General features: G+C 36.1%; 2 protein-coding genes and 1 pseudogene across 2 annotated transcripts; 1 reads left to right on the top strand and 2 right to left on the bottom strand.

Annotated features, from left to right (window-relative positions):
- The first annotated feature begins 1,319 nt into the window (after window positions 1-1,319).
- On the top strand, window positions 1,320-10,231 carry LOC113750339 (annotated as a pseudogene).
- Window positions 10,232-11,175: 944 nt separating this feature from the next.
- LOC113748618 (neuroguidin) lies at window positions 11,176-14,412 on the bottom strand. The gene is made up of 8 exons (XM_027292104.1): window positions 14,258-14,412; window positions 14,056-14,143; window positions 13,617-13,796; window positions 13,254-13,439; window positions 12,850-13,020; window positions 12,608-12,762; window positions 12,383-12,509; window positions 11,176-11,593 (listed from the first exon to the last, which is right to left on the bottom strand). Exons 1-8 carry the CDS (start codon window positions 14,302-14,304, stop codon window positions 11,582-11,584), a joined length of 966 nt encoding a protein of 321 aa, XP_027147905.1. The 5' UTR covers window positions 14,305-14,412; the 3' UTR covers window positions 11,176-11,581.
- A 5,236-nt stretch (window positions 14,413-19,648) lies between these two features.
- LOC113749654 (uncharacterized membrane protein YjcL-like) lies at window positions 19,649-21,949 on the bottom strand. Its single transcript, XM_027293473.1, has 4 exons — window positions 21,786-21,949; window positions 21,315-21,553; window positions 20,686-20,927; window positions 19,649-20,156 (listed from the first exon to the last, which is right to left on the bottom strand). The coding sequence occupies exons 2-4, from the start codon at window positions 21,520-21,522 to the stop codon at window positions 19,833-19,835; spliced, it is 774 nt and encodes a 257-aa protein (XP_027149274.1). The 5' UTR covers window positions 21,523-21,553; window positions 21,786-21,949; the 3' UTR covers window positions 19,649-19,832.
- Window positions 21,950-23,996: the final 2,047 nt, after the last annotated feature.

The following is a 23,996-nucleotide window of genomic DNA, read 5'->3' as shown; positions in this document are numbered from 1 at the left end:
AAGGTGGTGCATAAACTTGTTCAGGTATTTGATCATCGTCATCATCAACGGAGGGATCGAATACCGGAGTTTGACCGCATCTAGGATAAGAACCATGTATAGGCGCTTCGAAAGGAGAACTAATGGGAACACTGTCGTCATCCATATGCAAAACAGGTGAGAAACCAGTCGAGATTTCTAGGAAGTGGTACATTTGATCAAGATTATCCTGAAACTTAATTTCTGGACACATCGTTGTAGCAAGCATAGTAGACGACGGTATAGCAACAGACGTATAGCCAAATACAGGTATGAGAGTAAGTGTGTCACTGAAATGACCTCCAAAAGCTGGCACAATGGGAGGTGTGAAAAAAGGTTCATTATGAGAAAAGAGTGTGCTAATAGGTGGATTGTAACCCGATAGTGATGAAATCTGCGTTATATCTTCGTCCGACATATCAACAGCATGCGTGGAGGTGCTCCCTCTGTGACGTCTAATTGCTTATTTCCTACCACGGACTTCCCTAGGTAGATGCTCGACAGGCATCTGAAAAGGGGCAATAAAAGAGGCAGATTGGCCAATATCTTGACGGTCGAATGGACCACACCAGAAAGAGAAAATGAAGAAGAAGATGAGAATCACACCAGAAAAAGAAAAATCTAAGAGAAATATGTAGAGAAGATGAAGAGGAAGATGAGGACCACACTAGAAAGAGAAAGGTCGTGAGGGAGTTAGGTTTTCTCAAGTGAATATACAGAAAAGAGAGAAAATTGAGATTGTCCGTGAAAATAAGGCATGAGTAGTTATTGTCGGCAATATAACAAATAATTGTAGTACTGCTACTACAAATTATTTTTTGACTAAATCCTGAACTTTGATTTGTAGATCTAGACGGATGGATAGAGGAAAAGCTAACGCCAAAAATTCAAATTGCGGCATTAGTTTTTAAAAAAAAATAGTACATGGCCGTTAGCCTTTTTTTATAAAGAAATAATAAGAGGGTCAATGACAATCGTTGGTTACCTAGGTTAGGTGGATGGACGGTGGCAAAACTATCGACGCAATCAGGATTTGCGGTTTTACTTTAAAAAAATTGCTTTTTCAGTTAAAAAAAATTAATTTTAGCCGCAATCAATAATTACCTTTTCACTTTAAAAGAAAATATTTTGGCCGACAATCTAAGTCCGTTGATTACTCCGTTGATCACATGTGGAAAAAATAAAAAAATTTTGACGCCGGCGTCAATAAAAATAAAATAAAATGTGATAAATTTGCGGCGTCGAGGAAAAATCAAAAAGCTGACACCACAAATGACGCAAGGTAAAAAAAAAAAAACTGAATGCCACCAAGCGAAGATCGAAGAAATTTGTCTGTATTAGCTGTAGCTGTTAGTCCATCCTGCCGTCCTGTCAAGTCCTTGTCGGTGTTGGCAGAGATGTTCGCTGCTCATCTGATGAGCGGCAAAAGCTTGTGGAAAAAAAACTGGAGAAATTATACAAAATTAAAGCAACAAAAAATAAATACAAATTAATTCTAATTTTATTGATAGCCTCGTACCTAAAATGCGGCGACCCTACAATCAGAACGCACTCTCAAATGCCCCCAATTTTATGATAGTTTTTTATTTTAGCAATGTTCTTAGAAATTTGCCCATTGGCTCCATCATTATTTACTCCGGAAAAGTTTCTATTGCATGAAATGTGAAGCAGTTCTCAGAAGCTTGCATCTTGATAGGGTGCCTGTGCTTGAAAAAGAAAAACACCAGGAAAATCCCTGGTTATGAAGAACCTACTATTCTTGCTGCTGAGACGCCTCGTAAGTGTGCTTCTCTTACTTTCATAGTTTTCCTAGTTTCATACTTGAAATAATTGTGTTGATGTTCTTGGAATAGTCCCATTTAGGCACACAATCACCACTTTTTTTTAGCACGTTATTGTTGAATTGAATTGTAGAAACGTGTGATAACATCTTATTTTGAGCTTAACATAGTTTCATTTTGATATATACCTATCTCCATTAATGTTGAAAATTCAATCAATTTCAGTAGTTGTTTTTTTTTGTTATGGTATTGAACCAATTTGCAGCAATGGTGACAGATTACTTGCAGCAGAAGTGAATTAACCCTTGGCAATTTGAATGGAACAGGAAATGGAGATGACTATTGAAACTTCAATTTCTCATTAACAATAGGTAGGCCAATTACAGAAACAGAATCAGCGGGTTTAGGATTGAAAAGGAAAGATTGAAGGAAATAAGAGAGAATAGAGGAGGAAGTTGGCAGAGCCAATTTCCCTTTTACAACCAATGGAAACAATATGACAAAAACTTAGCTAACTCCCGGATTCTTTCAGCCTTTATGGCCATTTCCGGACTAACTAACTTCTAAACGGGCTAATCAGGTAAGGCCACGTGGAGACTCTAGAATCATCAGCTCCACTTGCGCCAACAGAAGCATAATTTCTGTTATACCAGGTAGAAGGCGTGGTTTTCAAGTCACGCCTTCTCTTCTTCAAGTTGACCAGCCACGCCTTCTATGCAAACTGGAACACGCCTTCTTCCTTCTTCAAGTTGGAACACGCCTTCTCTGTAATCTGGATCGCGCTTCCTGTATTTCCTTCACACTCCATGACAGAGCCTTCCCCTTCAAAGAATCTTGTCCTCAAGATTCAAGCTTGGAAATGAGGGAATTACTTCCTAATTTCTTCTGCAAATTCCCATGTTGCCTCTGCTGGATCTGTTCCCCACCAATGTACCAGCCATTGTACCGCAGCTGCATTCTTCCTCTTGACTGTTCTTCGTTCTAGCACTGCAACTGGTTCGATCCTTAAGTGCCCCCTCCCATCCATTTCTGGTAGTTGCAAGACAGGTATGGTCTGGTCCCCAATCTTTTTCTTCAGCAGAGAGACATGGAACACATGGTGAATCTTGGAATCTGCGGGCAATTTTAGCTTATATGCAACCTTCCCCAGCTTCCCTATTACTTCATATGGGCCATAGTAACGTGCTGATAACTTAGTGTTGCCCCTCATGGCTACTGAACTCTGCCTGTAAGGCTGTAACCTCAGGTACATCCAATCCCCTATATCAAACCTTATTTCACTTCTTCTTTCGTCTGCATACTTTTTCATCCTCTCCTGAGCTTGCTTCAGGTTCTGCTTCAGTATGAGTATGATGTCAACCTTGTGTCTCTCCCTCAAGTAGTCCCCAACAACAACTACTTTGGCCTGAGTATACGGTCCTATAGCCAATTGGGGGGGTGCCTGCCCATATAGAGCCTCAAAGGGGGTCATTTGGATGGCTGTGTGGTAGCTGGTGTTGTACCACCATTCAGCCATAGTCAACCAATGGTTCCACTTCTTTGGTTCCAAATGTGCAAAGCACCTGAGGTACATTTCCAGTACCTGATTGACCCTTTCAGTCTGGCCATCACACTGTGGATGGTAGGCGGTACTGTGGTCCAGTATAGCCCCCAGAAGTGTAAACATTTCACCCCAGAATTGACTGGTGAAGACCCTGTCTCTATCTGATAGCATGCTCTGGGGTACTCCATGTAACTTGACCACTCCATCCAGAAAAATCCTGGCGATCTTTGGGGCATCATAAGGATGTGAGGTGATCAGAAAGTGGCCATACTTAGTGTACCTGTCCACTACTACCATGATGGTATCCCTTCCTTCAGAGTTAGGTAATCCTTCAATGAAATCCATAGTGATGTGGCTCCAGGGGTACTGTGGAACTGGCAGGGGTTGTAGGAGCCCTGGGACACATGCTCATCCTTACACTTCCTGCAGACATCACATTCCAGGATTGCTGCCTTAATGTCTCTGTGCATGCCTGGCCAGTAGAACAACTGCTTAGCTCTCATGAAACTTGCCTGGATACCAGAATGTCCCCCCAATTGGGAGTCATGTATGGTGTTGATCAGCTTTTTCCTTATCTCTCCCCCTGATCCCACGACTACCCTCCCTTTAAACTTTAGTATACCATTCTGATAGCTGTGGTTGGAAATCAGGTCTGGTTTTAATAAAATTTCCCTAATGTTATTCTGTGCCCAGTCATCTCCTTGGTAGCTGCTAATCACCTCTTTGATCCATTCTGGTACTATGGTAGTTATTGCCGTGCACTCCAAGCCTGGATCCCCTCTCCTGGAAAGGCCATCTGCTACCACATTCTTTTTACCTTTCTTGTAGTGGATCTCATAACTCATCCCCATGAGCTTGGTCAACCACTTCTGCTGCAGGGGAGTGGTGATTCTTTGTTCCAATAGGTACTTTAAGCTCTGTTGATCAGTGTTGATGATGAAGTGCTGGCCCTCTAGGTAGTGCCTCCATTTGGTAACTGTTGTAACAAGTGCCAATAGTTCCTTCTCATAGATAGACAGCCCCATGTTCCTTGGCCCCAAGGCTTGACTAATATAGGCTAATGGTCTCCTATTCTGCATTAGTACTGCCCCTATTCCATTGTAACAGGCATCGGTTTCAATCACAAAGGGTTGATTGAAGTCAGGTAGGGCCAGCACAGGTGTGTCACACATGGCTCCTTTAAGCTTCTGAAATGCCTCCTCAGCTTCTATTCCCCATTGGAAGCTGTCCTTCTTGAGTAGTGCAGTCAGTGGCCTAGCTATACTGCCATAACCTTGGACAAATCTCCTGTAATACCCAGTTAAGCCTAGGAAACCTCTTAACTATTTTACATTTTCTGGCCTAGGCCACTTCATCATTCCCTCAATCTTCTCAGGATCAGCTTTCACTCCTTCAGCTGATATGATATGTCCAAGGTACTCCACCTGCGTCTGAGCAAAGACACATTTGCTCTTTTTGGCATACAATTGATGCTCTCTGAGGATGCTCAGAACCTTTGTGACATGCTCCATATGCTCTTGTAAGCTTGAGCTGTATATCAGGATGTCATCGAAAAATACCAGCACAAACTTTCTCAGCTGCTTCTGGAATACATGGTTCATCAGTCCTTGAAAGGTAGCAGGGGCATTGGTGAGTCCAAATGGCATCACCTTGAACTCGTAGAGCCCTTGATGAGTTCTAAATGTAGTTTTGTGAATATCTTCTGGCTTTACTCTGATCTGGAAGTATCCTGACCTCAAATCTATCTTGGTGAAGTATTTGGATCCAGTTAACTCATCCAAAAGTTCATCAATAAGGGGTATGGGGTATCTGTTCTTAACTGTCAACTCATTCAACTGCCTATAGTCAACACAGAATCTCCAAGTGCTATCCTTCTTTTTTACCAGCAGTACAGGGGATGCATAGGGAATGTTACTGAGCTGAATGATACCAGTTCCCAGCATTTCTTGCACCAGTCTCTCAACTTCAGTCTTCTGAACATAGGGACATCTGTAAGGTCTGATCTGGAAAGGTTTGGCCCCCTCCTTAAGGGTAATGGAGTGATCGTGGCTTCTCTCAGGGGGCAGCCCCTGAGGCTCCATGAATATCTCTTCAAAATTCTGTAATATCTCCTCTATCTCTGGGGGTATGTTAGCACTATCTTGCTTCCCTTCTTCAGCTGCTCTCAGTTGTGCCATGATTCCATAGGCTTGTTTCCTTGCCCATTTGTGTAGTCTGCTTCCTTTGATCAACCTTAGCTGCACCTGATCCCTCTCCCCCTTCAGTTCCACCTACTGTTTCCCTTTTCTGAACTTCACACTTAGTCCCTTGAAATCAAATTCCATAGGACTGAATCTGGCAAGCCAATCTACTCCCAGCACCATATCACATCCTCCTAACTTCAGTGTATTAAACTGGTGCTGGAATTCATAGCCTTGCATCTTCCATACTACAGACTTAGCTAAGCTATTGGACTGTACATTTTCCCCATTAGCTACCTTAACAACTAGGGGTGGCCCATTACTATCCAGTTTCAGGTTGCTAACCAGTTGTTCATCCAGGAAACAGTGAGTGCTACCACTGTCAATGAGTGCAGTGATAGTTCTCCCTTTTACTACCCCCTTTAGCCTAATAGTTTTGTGCTCACTCCCCCCCTGCTAGAGCATTGATGGAGACTTCCATATGTTCATCCCCAATTTTGCCCTCAATATAATCGCAGAAAACTTCAGATTCAGCCTCCTTTCCTCCTTCAATAGCTACAGGGTTCTCACTGTCATCATGTACTAGCAGAAGATGGATGTGGGATTGCCTACATATGTGGCCAAGTGTGTATGGTTCAGCACATTTATAACATAGTCCTTTCTCCCTCCTGAGGTTGAACTCACTAGGGGTGATCTTTTTGAACTGGTTAGTGTGGCTGTTTGGGGCCCTGTGGTTGTCTGTAGGGGGTTTATCTGAGGTTCTGGATGTGGTGGGGCTCCATTTGTTATGGCTCTGGGGGTGGAGAGGGGTTTTGTGTGTCTGGGGACTGTTAGGTAGGGGTTTGTGAAACTTTTGCATAGCTTTCAGGTTCTTCTCTTGTAGCTTGGCTATTTCTATTGCATCCGCCAGGGTTAGAGGCTTGGCTATTTTAACCATATTGACTATTTCCTCCTTTAAACCACTTAGGAAACACGCTTTATAGTAGGAATCAGCCAAATAAGGGAGGGAAGGCATTACCAGTGCTTTGAGCAGCTCGAACTTTTCCAGGTAGTCTGCTATGGATCCCTCCTGCCTCAGCTTGTTGAATTCCTCAATAGCTTCCTCTGGAGTGCCCTCTCCAAACCTTTTACACAAAGCAGTAGCCAGTTCATTCCACGGAATGGTTCCCCTGCCACTGAATACCTCGTGGAACCAGGTATCAGCTCTGTCCCTCAGGTATAGCTCAGCAATCTCAGATTTCATGTTCTCCTCTACTCCATTGATCTTGAAGTACTTGTTAGCCTTACGGATCCATTCCCTGGGATTATCTCCTGTGAAGTTAGGTAACTCCACTTTAGGCATTCTGGTGTGGGATCTAGTTTCTCTCCAATCTGATCTGCCACAGCCTTCTTCCTGTATTTCTTCCTTCTTAGGTCCTTCAATGGAGTTACTACTTTCTGCCTCCTTGTCCTTGTCATTGAATTTTGCCATCATCTGAGCCATCATACTCTCATATTTTTGGTCTAGATTTTTGAGAGTTCTCTCTGTGCTTTCCTGCCTATACCCCAACACCTTGACCATACTGCCTAGCTCAGAGAGATCCTTCTTTAACACCTCCTCCTGAGATTTTGTCATCCCAATGGCTCGTAGCTAAGCTCTGATACCACTGTTATGGTATTGAACCAATTTGCAGCAATGGTGACAGATTACTTGCAGCAGAAGTGAATTAACCCTTGGCAATTTGAATGGAACAGGAAATGGAGATGACTATTGAAACTTCAATTTCTCATTAACAATAGGTAGGCCAATTACAGAAACAGAATCAACGGGTTTAGGATTGAAAAGGAAAGATTGAAGGAAATAAGAGAGAAGAGAGGAGGAAGTTGGCAGAGCCAATTTCCCTTTTACAACCAATGGAAACAATATGACAAAAACTTAGCTAACTCCCGGATTCTTTCAGCCTTTATGGCCATTTCCGGACTAACTAACTTCTAAACGGGCTAATCAGGTAAGGCCACGTGGAGACTCTAGAATCATCAGCTCCACTTGCGCCAACAGAAGCATAATTTCTGTTATACCAGGTAGAAGGCGTGGTTTTCAAGTCACGCCTTCTCTTCTTCAAGTTGACCAGCCGCGCCTTCTATGCAAACTGGAACACGCCTTCTTCTTTCTTCAAGCTGGAACACGCCTTCTCTGTAATCTGGATCGCGCTTCCTATATTTCCTTCACACTCCATGACATTTTTTTTTAAAATGTAAATTGACATGCATTTCTCTTGCAGTTACAGTGAATGAAATAGAGGCATTATATGAGCTATTTAACAAAATTAGTAGCTCCATTATTGATGACAGGCTTATCAACAAGGTATTCTCTCCAACTAGGATATGAAACTACAAGATATTTCTCTGCTGTCAGTTGTTTCTCTATGTTTTATCTTTGTCATCTTAGATACTGAGTTTGTATTAGCAGTGAGGCAAGAATGTCTCCTTCTAACAAAATCCTATTACGTGCAATTTTATTATCAGGAAGAGTTTCAGCTCGAATTGTTCAGGCACCAAAACAGGAGGAATGTTTTTTGCAGACAGGGTATGTCTCCAGACTTCTTTTTGAGTAGTTGCTGCTGAATTTGATGCAAGCTAATGATGTCTTTGGTTTGAGCACACATTTTCTACTGCTGGTATTGCATTGCAGTATAGTTCAACCATCCTGCTGCTTGGTTATGTGTAGAGCTAAATTTGCAGTTAGTGACATCCTTACTGATCATCTGGCATATTGTCATGTAGATATTCGATCTGTTTGATATTAAGCGCAATGGAGTAATTGAATATGGTGAATTTGTCCGATCTTTGGGCGTATTTCACCCAAGTGCACCTATGGCTGACAAAACTACATGTAAGAATCAATTTTGGAGTGCACGCAATAACCCAATAAGCTTCAACCTGAAATTTAGTCCACATTTATGCTTCTGGTTTAAGCTTTTCACTGACTTGGCTCATTTATCTTGTGCAAAACCTCTTCTCTTTTGGCAGTTGCTTTTAGATTGTACGATCTAAGGCACACAGGTTATATTGAGAGAGAAGAGGTAAGAGTAACCATTGTTCTTGACTCTTTGTACTTTCAAGTTGCTATTCCGAGCTTCTAAAGACAAATGTATTCGTGTGTTCAGAAATCGCTGCTAAATTCGTGTGAGCTTCACTTAGAAGTATATATTTCCACCGACCAACTATGCTGTCATATTTTGTTTTATAAGCTAATATTACTGTCTTCTCTTCAACAGCTTAGTCATGCAGTTTCTTTAGATTTTGCATCTTGAATCATATTCTCACAAAAGGAATGTTCAAGTTAAAAAATCACTTAATCCTTTGAATCCTTGTTGTGAAGTCAATAAATTATGCGTCCTCTGGTTGAATCATAACGACTTACTTCAATTTTGACTCTTATCTCCTGATTCTCCTCCTATTTTTGTGACTCCTTTCAACGATTTCTATATGGAAGCCCTTCAAATCTCATTATCTAAAACAAGGTGATTGTGAAGGTAGCCTAACATACTGATTGTCCCTTGAAGAAGGAGATAGATGCAAACAAATTTTTTTTGAGCCTTATGCCTATATTGTTAACTGACAGTTGAAAGAGACGGTACTGGCACTTTTGCACGAATCAGATATTGTGCTTTCGGATGATGTTGTCCAAATGATCGTGGATAAGGTGAAAATTTTCTACGTTGACTCCTAGCTATTGTGATTTCTTCATCATCGGATTCAAAATTCTTTAACTTATGCTGCTGTAGACATTCAGAGATGCAGATACAAAAGGTGATGGCAGGATTGATCAAGAAGAGTGGAAGGAGTTTGTATCAAAGTTTCCATCTCTTATGAAGAACATGACTCTTCCGTATCTTAAGTAAGTTTTACAAGTGAATCACATGCTTGTTTAACCTCTTAAGTGAAATCTGCACATAGTGCTGATCATCTGCAGTTTAAGCACACCTTGTTCCATTGAGAATTTCCTTCTTCAGTTTCATAGCAGCTACTTAAATCTAGTAAATCTCTGCTTTGAACTTTTCCAATCTGCTTCTGAATATGCTATGAACATCTTGCTTGTTTGGACTTCGATGTTCTACATGTTGAGCAAGTAGTCCATATAACCGCGGTCAAAATATTGGCGATATTTGAGTTACCTTATCATAGTTCTGGATTCATTTGAACTTGTATAATGTCCTTGAGAATGCAAGGTTTGAAAAGTTATCTTGAGAATTTTGAATAGAAACAAAACAACCTCACAGAACATATCAAATCGTTAAAAAAAAAAGAAGAAGACATTGTCATAAACGTTTTGTCTATTCCAAGGTTGAGAAGAATGCTTCTATAGGAGGAGGTACAAAATCCTCCATGTTTAGATTAATTGAGGAATCTGTTGGTTACATCTTCTGAGTCAATTGGTTTGATCAGGGATATTTCGGTAGCGTTTCCCAGCTTTGTGATAAGCTCTGAAGTTGAAGAACCTGAAATGCTGGTTGACGTTTGTTGCAAGAATGCAACTTCTTGTTCAAGCAGTACAACATAGCTTCTGGCTGTGCCTACGATCTTCACTTCCAGAGGGTAGTGGGTATTTCCTTGAGTACAACTTTAACTGTGTAGAAAGAAGCTATGCATGAGTATCGCTAGATGCTGCTAAACCGTCCAGAAGTAGGCCAGATCCCAGTATCAGAACCCTCCATTGTTATCATTGATATTATTACTGTCTACTGTTTATTGTAAGTTAAAATGTGCTATAGATTAATGCAAGTATCAGAACCCTCTTTTTGTTTTTTTTTCCTTTACCTTTTAGGCTAGAAAATTAAAAGCATGTACAGAAGAGAAGAAAATCTGCTGTTCCAGCTTTTAAAGAGTTCTCAGAACAGTCGAAAACAGACTTGAAAATCTTTAAACTCTAAATCTCATTATTCTTTACTTTATGTGTTTGATGATCAATGAAAACCAATCCAACAAGACTTTGAAAAATTTTCTTCGATTCTCTATTACACTAGGGTAACATGCTTATAAATTTATAATACCAAGTTCAAGTATGTTTTTCCTTGTTAATTTACAAATTTTAAATCTATTCAAAATCATACAAATCAAATTCTGTTTAATTTTGGTTCGACATGGGACAAAAAAAAAGAAGATATGCAGGGGTAAGAAATATTAAAGTCACGTCACTTGTCAAGTTATTAGAAAGCCACGTGGTAAGAAATGAAGCAAGAAACTAATAAATCCCCCTTTCTTCTTATATATAAAGTAGATAGAAGTTCAAGTTTGTTTTCTTGGATGATTTACAAATTTTAAATCTATTCAAAATCATACAAAATCAAATTTTGTTTGTTTTTTTTTTCCCAAAAAGCTCAACGGTACTAATCTCCTCTTACCTTAGAATCAAGACAATGTGACAAAATCGGTAATTGGTCATTGCAATCTGGTCAAATGTATTATTAGAAAGGTTTGAAATTAGCATCGGCACTTGTAAATTGTAATCCACCGATTGCTATTCTTTTGAAATCAATTAAGATCAAAATCTATAATATTTGGAATCAAATTAATTGCTACATGTGTAAACGTAAAACTTTTCAAAAAATTTGAGCCAGTATTCATCCAAATTCAACCAAAATTTCGAGTTCACTGAAATATTACAACCAACTAATTTAAGAGGAGTTGATCTTTCTCCTGCGTCCCCTTTTTCATTAATTCCCTGAGCACAATCGAGAAGTATGGTGCGAATAAGAGCACAAGAAGTTTATGACTCTTTGCCATATCATGTAGACGAGAAAATTGAATCACGATAACCTTGTAAATGTCAAGCACCTCTATTAAGTAATCTTACAACTGAAAACAACCACAGAACAAAACAACAATAAAAAAAACTGCCCGAAAAAGGAAAAATCAACAATACAAAGCCATCTGAATTGAGATGAATCTTCTACAATCTACATCATCAAGTGACCTTCAACTTTCAATCTCGTAGTTAACAGCTGAAATGTCCAGAGCCTAGCAGTTCCTCCAATCAATTTTGCTATCTACTCAGAGAACCGAAACCTGGCTGTTTCTTAATGCCTCCTCTGCATAATTGCCACACAGTTCAATGATTAGCTTTTACAACAAGTACAATGTGTGAATAAATGAGGACAAAGTATTCGAAACAAGTCTTAAAACCAATTTCCATGAATCTCTCTCTCTCTCTCTCTCAGAGACACACACACACACACACACACATGTCAGATGTAGATCAAAAGACACATTAATTTCCATTAATGCATGGTAGAATTACCTTCAACTGACTTTTCTACAATTTGTGACAACGTTAAACCTCCTACAAAGTCTAAATGTCGAAGAGCACTAGCTTCACCATATCCACTAATTAGGGGACAAGCTATGGGTATAGTGCTATTGAAACATGACTGGCACAAAGACATATAGCATCAGCGTGCATTTTGCATAAAAAAAAAAGAAGCATGCAAGGACACTCCTCAACCAATGTCAATAGGCAGCCTGGGAAAGTGGCATCCAGGAATATTATTTCATGTTGACAAATCAAGCACCCTGTTAATGTTGAATACAATAGTTCAGCTGAACAAGTTATCTGCCAACAAGATTGTAGATGTTGCAGTGTTAAAGCATAACGCCACTTAGCATGTTGCAATACACATTGAATACATTTAAAAAATTTCTCTACTAGGAAAACAAAAGGAGAAAAATCATTTCATCACATTTGATTTACTGTAAGGAAATCAAAACAATGGCAACTTGTAGTTCTTATTGGTTTCAGTTAAAATGAAGATATATTCTGAGGCAAAACAGCTCTATAATGACGTAAGGTATATAGGAACTCACTCTCGAGAGCAACTCACCTTTTGCTTCTTGAATTTTCTCTCACTACTGTTGCCATTGCCAATAACTGCTGATTGCTCAGGTCCATTATCCTCTAAAGGCAGAGTCTTTATCTCATCATAGAAGCTCTCCGTCAGATCAAGCAACCTAGCAAAAAAGGAGAAATCAAATCAGACAAGTAGTAAATGGATGTCGGTTTATTCATATCCATATCCATATCCATTGAATTTTTCTACTGAACTTACCCATTCCTTGGTTTCTTCAGACGCCTCATTTTCTGCTTCTCAGCTTTTGTAAGAGGAGCACGTATAAAGAGCTCTTCTTCTTGCTGTGCACGTTGTTCCATCTTTTCCATGTACTTAGTTACTTCTGCACTTTCAGTTCCAATATCTTCTCTAACCTTCATTTTCAGATTGGTCTAAAACTTAGTACACCAAACAAAAATTTTTAAAGAAATAGAAACCAAAAACCGCATCCTTTAACTTGCCTCTTCAGGTTTTCCCTCCAGGTCATTCATCAATTCTCTCACATAAGCACTCCGTCTAGCCTGACGTAAAGTTTCTTTCTCTTTTCTCATGGCATTTCTCTCCTGTCGAGACATTTTATCTTCGTCCATAGTAGCAGGCACAAGTTTTGGCGGGCGGTATACTCCATCCTTCTGCAATTTTAGACGAACTTTAGAAAGGGGAACTCACAAATATATTCACATTTTGATACATCACAAGTCCCATGAAAGTAAATCTCACTTGATGCCACAACTTTTACAAGTTTCCAAACAGGGAAATTCTCCATTAGTTTTTTTCCTTTTCAAGAAAATAAGGTACTTTTCTCAATACTTAAAAAGTAATATTGTTTTCCTCTTAATTAAACATTTAACTATCATTAACCCACCTCCAGAGTTGCATCTGTTTTGCTAATAAGCATATCCGGATTTGGTCGGTACTTTAACCATTTCTCTTCTTCTTTAGCTGTTTCAGTCTCCTCCACAGTAATATCTCGATTCTCCACTACATTTCTGGGGGTCACTCCAGCAAGCTTCCCTATCTGATACTGAAGTTTTTTATCAATTGGGCGAACCTGTAGAAACCAGAACATGAACAGAAAACTAAGTCAAACATAAACCCAAATCAGTATCTACAAAGGCTTCCCACCCTGACCATAACCACACAATCACTTCCCCAGCAATCCAATAAAAATCTCGAAAACAATATGTAGAAAATGAAATTGATATCCCAAAGGAACGTGCAAAATTACCTTCTCCAAAAACAATCTGATCTCCACAAGGCTCCTTACAACAGGATGTCCTTCAATAGATAAACCTTTCGCCTTGCGAAGCAAATAGTACACAAGTGACTGACAATAATTCAGAAGCAGTAAATACTTCGCGTCTAGATAGCTTATTCCATCTGTTGTGGGAAAATTATCTGCTTTCACCTAATATCCAAAACATACATCAATTCAGACCAGCACAAACTAGACCAATAAGAATGAGCCCAGTTCAAAATTTCAACCAACAAGAGCCATAGTCCCAATTTCAGTCCCATTTCAACACCTAAACTTCTGGATATACTACAAACATATGATTTTGGATTTCCTATCACCGTTCAGCTAAGGTAAAAATCTTGAAGACCAAATTATCAATTTGAGCAGCTCTTTCGCATTTAAAAATAAAAATTTAACGAAGCCCTCTCACCTTTGCAGTAAGAGCTTCAATCTTCGCCCTGACTGTATCCAAACCATAATTCATCTCTTTCAAGACCGCAACCAGCTGCGGCGCTTCTCTGAACCATCAATTCAGGAAAAATAACAAAAAATGAACAAATTTTCTGAACCTGGTCGATTATTACTTTATCTATTATTCATAATAAACTAGAAATCATTGCCAAATTGCTCACTTGCTTATTCTGGCGTTGTTATCCACTGATGCATCTGCCTCCGCCATGCTTTACAATTACTTCTGTGAAAGGAACAATTTTATCAACTTTTGAAGCTTTTGTACTCCTAATTTTGAGTTGGGGCTTTTCCCTTTCCTATGAATTTGAAGGTCTGTAACGACCAACGAACTTTCTCCTTTCTTTCTCCTGTAAAACCTTCTATAAACCCTACAATTCTATTTCTCAATTTTTGTGACCGCCCCTCCATTTTTGTTATATTATGAGATGTGCCCAAAACAGTTACTGTTTATTACGCTTGTGGCCCCGTTGACATTTCGATATGGATCCCATGGGACCACTGGGACGTAGATTTTTAGCTAACAATATGACAAATCATTTTTTAACACCTCTTTTCGTGGAAAATAAAAATAAAAGATAGAGACCAAGCTGATTGAGTTATGTTCAACCAAAAGGACATACACATAATGACATAAGTACATATTTTCTGACAAGAATGATTATTTTTTGAATTTGACTTGTATATTTTACTTAATATAAGGTTATTGTTGTTTTCGTAGAAAACTTAAAAGTAGGTAAATTCTGTAGTGTATTCACATATTTCAAAGACAGGTGTGGAAAGCAAATTATATGGCAAAGAAGCAGGCACGTGGAAAGGTAAAGAATATGTCAAAGAAACTGACATGTACGGATGATGAAAGGAATATGTTTACAAAAGCAAATGGTGACCTATAACAGGCACGGGCCGGTTTGGAAATGTTGTGTATGGCAGAAGCTGAAAATGTATTGGGGTGTCACGGAATTAACATATATATAATGGGTCTAGAAATAAAACACCGAAGAGAAAGGGTAAGCAGTACTAAACACAGCCATGCTTGGTTTTGAAGCAACATATGGACATTATTGAATAACGAGTTGAGAGCCTTTAAAAAGTGAAACTTCAGAAAATAAATGTTTGAAATATTAAGTTTTTTAATTATGTAATCTATTTTGATTATCGCTGTTCTAATATATAGTCATTTGGAGGATTTCTAGAGCTAAAGTACTAAATTCTTTTAGGACTTTTAATAAATTTGAGTTATTTTTCTTTTGGTTTCTCACTTTTCTAACAACTTTTATCTAACCTACTAAATTTGAATTATTGAAATTGATTTTAATTGTTATATTAGTAAAATATTAACATTTGTGGAAACTGGGTTCATGGGAAGACAGATTGTTGCATGTTTCATATTTAATTGAATACAAATATCTCTACTTTACATAAAGCGTCCAAGACTGAGGAATAGTGGATTCCAATTGATTCTCCCGATTATGGGTATTACATCAACAAAATACTATCTATTTATGGGCATTTTACTCTGAATAACTACAATTATGTAAAATAAATAAATGTTTATAACTAAAATTGAAAAACTGTTACACTAATATTTTTGTGAAAGGTAAACTGATTGTCCTGTATTTAGCATAAACTGATTTTGAAAGTAAAAAACAAATTGCCCATAACATACTTGCTCTTTATAATTTTTTTTGCATTATATCAACAAAATACTAGCTATTTATGGACATTTTACTCTGAATCGTTACATTTATGTAAAATACATAAATGTTTGTAACTAAAATTGAAAAAGTGTTACACTAATATTTTTACAAAAAGGAAACTAGTAAATTTTGTATTTAAAAATTTTTAAATATGTGAAAGTAAAAAAATTTTTGCCCATAACATACTAGCTCTTTATGAGTTTTTTGCATTACATCAACAAAATACTAATTATTTATGGGTATTTTACTCTGAATCATTATATTTATGTAAAATACATAAATGTTTGTAACTAAAATTGAAAAAGTATTATACTTATATTTTTACAAAAGGGAAACTGGTAGATTTTGTATTTAACATAATTTAAATATGTGAAAGTAAAAAAGATTGCGCCCATAACATACCAGCTCTTTATGAATTTTTTGCATTACATTAACAAAATACTAGCTATTTATGGGTATTTTATTCTGAATCACTACATTTATGTAAAATAAATAAATGTTTGTAACTAAAATTGAAAAGGTATTATACATATATTTTTACGAAAGAGAAACTGGTAAAATTTGTATTTAACATAAATTAAATATGTTAAAACAACATTACAGGTGATTTTATTAGTTACTTAATTTGTTGGTAAGAAACAAGGTTTTTTTTTTTGCAAAATTTGTTCATTAGATTTTTTCAAATAATTAGGATATAAAGGTAAATTTTCACAATCTTTTATTAGCAATAGACCCCAATTTCTTCCTAAGCAGTGACGAAATCAATATTTTTTCCTTGGAGGGGGGGCCAAAATGATTGACAAATAAAATTATTTTAATATGTTATATTCAAAATAATTTTCATCTATTTAAATATATGGCATCCTAAAATATCAAATTTTAATTTTAATTATAAAGGTATGTCTATTTAATAAATATATAATATAGTCATAACAAAAATTAAGACAAGAAATAACATTTGATTAAATATTTTATAGGAAAAAATGCACTTTTCATCCTCAAAGTTTCACCCCAAACATATAGCATCCTCAAAGTTTCGTAATTTTGGCCAATTAAGGACAATTGACGGGAAATGAAGAATTGATCGTTAGAACTAGGGGTGTGCATCGAATTCGAATTCGGTAATTCGGAAGTTTGAATTCGGAATTTTTCGAAATTTTGGTACCTGGTAATTCGACCGAATTCGATTTCGAATTCACCAATTCCGAATTCGAATTCGTACCGAATTCAATTCGGAATTCGGTAAATTCCGATTTCACCGATTTCACCGAATTCGGAAAAATTTATATATTATTATATAATATAAAATTTATAATAATATATAATATTATATAAATTTTATATTATATTATATTATATTTTATAAATTTTATAAATTTTATATTATATTATATAGTATAAATTTTATATTACATGTATAAAAAATATATTTATATCTTAAAAACGAATTTGAAATCGAAATCGGAATTCGAATTCCGATTTCGAATTGTGAATTCGAAATCGGAAATTCCGATTTGAAAAACTCCATTACCGAATTCGAACCAAATTCGAAATATATGAATTCGGAAAATCCGAATTCGATTCCGATTTCCGATTTACCGATTTCGAAAATTCCGAATTCAATTCGAATTCGGTCGGTAAATCGGAATTTTTCGATTTTGCACACCCCTAGTTAGAACCAACGATTTTATCCAACAAAAAACGGGTAAAATCGAATAGAGCCATTTTTACGAAAGGGAAACTAGTAAATTTTATATTAAACAAATTTTAAATATGTGAAAGTAAAAAATTTTTGCCCATAACATACCAGCTCTTTATGAGTTTTTTGCATTACATCAACAAAATACTAACTATTTATGGGTATTTTATTCTGAATTATTACATTTATATAAAATACATATATGTTTGTAACTAAAATTGAAAAAGTATTATACTTATACTTTTACGAAAGGAAAACTAGTAGATTTTGCATTTAACAAATTTTAAATATTTGAAAGTAAAAAAGATTGCGCCCATAATATACCAGCTCTTTATGGATTTTTTTGCATTACATCAACAAAATACTAGCTATTTATGGGCATTTTACTCTGAATCACTACATTTACATAAAATACATAAATGTTTGTAACTAAAATTGAAAAAGTAATATACTTATATTTTTACAAAAGAGAAACTGGTAAAATTTGTATTTAACATAAATTAAATATGTTAAAGCAATATTAAAGGTGATTTTATTAGTTACTTAATTTGTTGGTAAGAAACAAGGTTTCTTTTGCAAAATTTGTTCATTGGATATTTTTTTCAAATAATTAGGATATAAAGGTAAATTTTCACAATCTTTTGTTAGCAATAGACCCCAATTTCCTCTTAGGCAGTGACGAAACCAAGATTTTTTCCTTGATGGAAGGGCCAAAATGATTGATAAATAAAATTATTTTAATATGTTATGTTCAAAATAATTTTCATCTATTTAAATATATGACATCCTAAAATATCAAATATTAACTTTAATTATAAAGGTATGTCTATTTAATAAATATGTAGCATAGTCATAACTAAAATTAAGACAAGAAATAACATTTGATTAAATATCTTATACGAAAAAATGCACTTTTCATTCTCAAAATTTGGGTGGTTGGCCAATTTCATCCTCAAAATTTCACCCCAAACATATTGCATCCTCAAAGTTTCGTAATTTTTGCCAATTAAGGACAATTGACGGGAAATGAAGAATTAATTATTAGAACCAACGATTTTACCCAACAAAAAATGGGTAAAACCGAATAGAGCCATTTTTAACAGAACAATTGCAACGGACAAAAAACTCAATTCTTCTCCTTCTTCGCTCTGCCTTTCTGTAACCCCAAAATTTTTTTGCCAATCTTTAAAATTTTAACAACCGTTATACAACTTTCAAAACAAATAAATTCATTCTAAATTTTTATTTGGGATTATTTCATAAACCAAATCGCGGTCACTTTGTGTAAAGTATCACTTTCCCAAAAAAGACCAGCTCTTTATGGCTTTCCTCCATTATAAGAACAGAATACCCATTTTTTCATAACTAAATTTATTTATCGAATAAAATAAAAATAAATCCATTTTCTAATAAAAAATCAGCTCTTTATGACTTTCCTATATTATAAGAACAGAGTACCCATTTTTCCATAAACAAATTTATTTATCAGATAAAATAATAATAAACCCGTTTTTTCAATAAAACACCAACTCTTTATGACTTTCCTCCATTAGAAGAACAGAGTACCCATTTTGACGGCAAAAAGAAATTTGTTTATCGGATAAAATAAAAATAAACTCATTCTCCAAGCTGGTGTATTTGCCATCACCGGGAAGAGAATGAACATGGCGTGTCGCGAACTGCCTTGTTCCTCTTTGGGTGAAGGCTGCTAGTTAGAAATTCAATTCCTTTGAATGCGTTTTTTCCTTTCCCCCCCTTCTTTTTTCCTCTCTTTCGCGGACGAAATTTGAAAAATCTGATTTCGCTGATGGGTTGAAGTGCTCGGCTCTCCTTGTTTGATTAATGCGCTAGGGCCTTGGTATTTTTTGCTTGTCATGGCCCACCAACTCTCTCTCTCTCGAGATTGTAATGGGAGGTAGGATATGAATGTTTGATTTTTTTTTTTTTATATATATATTAAGCCTGTGGAAGTTTCTAGGGGCGGCTGCCTTTAGCGTACAATAATGCATACCTTAGTGTACAATCTGCAGTGAAGCTGCCAAAAAAGTGCAAGTCGACTATCCCTGTGGTAAGACTTGGATATGGTGCAGCATCTGATTTTAATGCGCAATTTACAAGAGCGGAAGCTTTTTGTCATCACATTTGAAACTACAGAGTAACATAGGGATGCTCTTAGGTACCATAGAAAACAATTAATATAAAGGCCGCAGAGAAAACAAGTGTTTCAAGTAGAATTCCAAACGCAAGTCCTAAAAATGTTGCAATGGATATCCCAGCTAGAATCCGGGGAACAACCAAAGAGTCCCATTCTTTGTTTGGCCTTGGCCATGAGAAAACAAGTTACAAGTGTTTAAGAACTAGAATTCCAAACCCAATTCCTAAAAATGTTGCAATGGATACCCCAAATATTCCTGCTAGAATCCCGGGAACAACCAGAGAGTCCCATGCTTTGGCCTTGGCCATACCACATGCTGTTGTAGGACCTCCAATATTAGCATTTGATGCCAGAAGCAACAGCTTTAGATCGACGCAAAATAGTTTTCCTAGTCCGAGTATCAATATGAGATGGACGGTTACTTGAACAAATGCAAACATAAAAATGCTTGGAGCAGTATTGATGACATTCCATATGCTCCCTCCAGCGCCCACAACAGCAAAAAATACCTGTTCACAGTTTAACCCCAATTGGGAAAAAATAAAAATTAAAAGAAAGAAAAAGGAGTCATTGATTGAACAACTACGCAGAAGCAGCGGATTAATTATCCACAACATGGAACTAAATAAATCTGACCCTACTCACAAAATGAAGCAATTCATTGAGCTTATGACTTGGATGGGGCTTTTGAGTTTCACATTTAATGGCCTTAAACTGAGCCCTGGATAAAGTACATTGGAAGTTGGATCAAGTGACCGAGGAAGAACGTGTCTGAATAAAAAGTAATGACTTTGCAAATAATATGTCATTCAAAGGCAAGATGAAAAAAACACTTGCAGGACTGCATGTTTCCCCTTCTTTCAATATTGTGGAGCTCAAGAACACTTGTTGCTCATATTAGAAGTTACATCTCCTTCCAGAGAACCAAAAGCATTTCTCAATGGAGTATTGACATTCATAGGTTGGTTAATGTTTCAAGCAATAATCCAAAGAGGTATGCAAGAAAAAGGAGACTACTTAGAGCAGCTTTATGTTTACCTGCATTAAGACCACAGCAATGGCATCAGCAGTAGGTGCGATGGGGCGAAAATAACCAGGGAAAGAAGTTGCTAAAATCACAACAATTGTGGTGATTACAGGAAGATCACAATTTTGAATTCCAAAAAATCTGGTAAGAGAAGTGGAAGCCTTGCATATAGCGAAGGAAACAGCCAGTGATGTACCCATCTGCAGCACTGGTAATTTGCTTGCAGAATCGGACGGCAAATCTGTAGTAGCATCTGCCACAAAAATAGCAGTGACAAAAAGAATCATTCTAGCATTGATGTTAGGGACATCATATTGGGTTAGAGAAAATATGAAATGAATAGAAAATGACGAGGTTCCACTTCATATGATGATGATAAATCCAGAGGAATGTAGCAACAGTCAGCATACAGAAGTTTTTTTTTTGTAAAAAGAACTACTCATTCACTTTTAAGATCAAACTATACGTAAGTATAAGGTCTTCCAGTCTCAAGCCTCATCACATAAATCACCATGTAATACAATCTGTTTTGATAAAGAATGTTACGAATCAAGACATCTAAATTAATTAAGCAAGTAAACTGCGAATATAAATTTTCACAAAACTCCATCTTAGCATAGTCCATTTTGAAAAATTATACCTAATAGTGGACTCCCTTCGGATGCAGGCTGAAGCTCAACAATTTCCTGTCCAGGATTTGAATCTTTTATTACGGAAACCTTGGTTCGACGAAATTTAACCCTTTGAGTGTTGGAAACTCTAACAAACTCCATGCTTTTTGCAAAACCCAGTCCATTTTCCCTACTCTTTAGACCTGTAAAAGCAGCCGGAACTGCTCCCGTCGCCATTTTATCTCCAAAGTCTGAACCTTTTCCCCTCCTAAACCATCAAAACAAAGGAACTCCATTACTTTTAGCCCAAAAATTTACCTTGCGCTCAATTAAACATGTAAAACCCATTAAATTCTGTAAAATGGTTTTTATTTGAAACTTAAAATCAAGCTTAAAACAATCAAATTCACAGAAACCTTCAACCCCACAAAAGAAGCTTGCATCAAAAATAACTTCAGCAGTAGAATTCAGCAAAGGACAGCTGCTGAGAAAAAACTTACCAGAATCTGAAAAAACTGTGCTAAATAGCTAATCAAAAAAATGTATGATTTTAAGACAAAGCCCCTCTTATTATGAAGCTTGATTCCGTTGGAGATGGAAGAATCAAGAGGGGGAAAAAGGACAGTAAAGTTTGGTGGTTGGAGGAGTTTTGAGAGGAGGAAAAATCAGCAACGGGTTTCAGACAAATTTGGAGGCTTGGACTGTACTTATATTATTCAGTAGAGTTGGAGGGAAGCTTTCCCGCACTTCTTTTGGCATTACAGGGGTGGATTTAAGGTGGGGGCAGTGGGGCCTCCTTTAAATTCCTATAGTACTTGTACAATTTTAATATAATTTTAAGTGTGTCTCCAGAGTTTTTTTTAGAAAGGATGTGAAAGAATTACCTGATTTTTTAAATTAGTTCATAAATTAAAATTCTAAAAAAATACGTGGGGCATAAATTCCATTTAAAATAAGCTAAAAAAAACCTTTTTATTTTAAATAGCAAGTACCAATCATATCATTCACTTTCTTTGGACCCTACTTCCCAATTTCCCTTCCCTCCTCTGGTCCCTCATTTTCCCCTTACAACCGAGAGCCACTACCTTCCACAACCAAGCAGCTAGCTACTCTTTCTCTTGATCAATTCATCCAATCATATCATTCACTTCCTTCATCCCCATTTCCCAATTTCCCTTCCCTCCACTGGTCCCCCATTTTCCTCCACAACCGAGAGTCATTCTTACTTCCACAACCAAATTAGTTATCAAAATATAAAACTCAAAGTGAGCAATTGTAAATAGTTTAATTTGTTTTTGAAATAAAATTATTATTACATTAATAATTTTGAATTTGTCTTTTTATGTTTTTCATGGAATATATGCATCATTTGTACTTGTTGGTGATTTTTTTTTTTTGCTTAAAAAACTAGAAAAAGAGTAGGTAAAAATTTTAGTGTTGCTTTGCCCCCACTAAGAATTTTTTCTGGCTCCGCCCCTGTTTGGTAAGAATTTTAACCGAAAAAAGTCCTTGCCCTCGCAGAGTATATGATGACTCCAATTTTTGGTGAAGTATTGTCCTTTTCCTTGCTATAAGCCTCTTAATAGCGTCAACCTTTTTACTTCTTGCTAAAGTTGTTGTCGCTAATACCCTTTTTTGTTGTAGTGAACGAAGGAAAACTATAAAGAATTGGTGTTTTATTGAAAAATATATTTATTTTTTCAACCAATAAATAAATTTATTTATGAAAAAATGGGTACTTTGTTCTTATAATAGAGGAAACTATAAAGAGTTGGTGTTTTATTGAAAAAACAGGTTCATTTTTATTTTATTCGATAAATAATATTTTTTTAGAAAAATGGGTACTATATTCTTATAATGGAGGAAAGTCATAAAGAACTAGTTTTTTATTGAAAAAAGAGTTTATTTTTATTTTATTTGATAAACAAATTTGTTTATGGCAAAATGAATACTCTTTTCTTATAAGGGAAGAAAGCCATAAAGAGCTGATGTTTTATTGAGAAACGGGCTTATTTTTATTTTTTCGATAAATAAATTTTTTTATTTGATAAATAAATTTGTTTATGGCAAAATGGGTGCACAATTCTTATAATAGAGGAAAGGCATAAAGAGTTAGAATTTTATTGAAAAACGAGTTTATTTTTATTTTATCCGATAAATAATTTTTTTTTAGGAAAAGGGGTACTTTGTTCTTATAATGGAGGAAAGCGATAAAGAATTGATTTTTTATTGGAAAACGGGTTTATTACAATTTTATTCCAGCCAACTGTGACCCATTTTCCCACTAACCTAAGGTATACGGACTAAATCATTGAATTCGTTAACTACAGTCAAAATTAACACAGAAGCAACTGACTCAAATCACTCAATCCTTTATGGCTTATACCAAATTAATACTAGAAAGCTTATTTGAAATAACAATAAAATATTTTATAAATGATTAAAACTTAGTACATTAGTTAGTAAGTACTCGTAACATACTTGTATAATGCATGATTATATGTATAAATTAATATTCTTTTGTACTTATATATTTTAAAATATTCTGTGAAAAATATTTTGACCTTTCACATAACCTTAGAAAATAATAAAATTTTATCGTATTATAAAATAATAATTTTATTTTATTATATTCATAGGTGTTAAATTATAAAAATTGTGATATAGAAACAAGTGATATTCTACGTGTAACTAGGAAGATTTGTTGTTAT

The sequence above is a fragment of the Coffea eugenioides genome, chromosome 10 (assembly GCF_003713205.1).
Source record: "Coffea eugenioides isolate CCC68of chromosome 10, Ceug_1.0, whole genome shotgun sequence".
NCBI lineage: Eukaryota > Viridiplantae > Streptophyta > Magnoliopsida > Gentianales > Rubiaceae > Coffea > Coffea eugenioides.
This window is presented reverse-complemented; position numbering and strand designations above follow the sequence as displayed.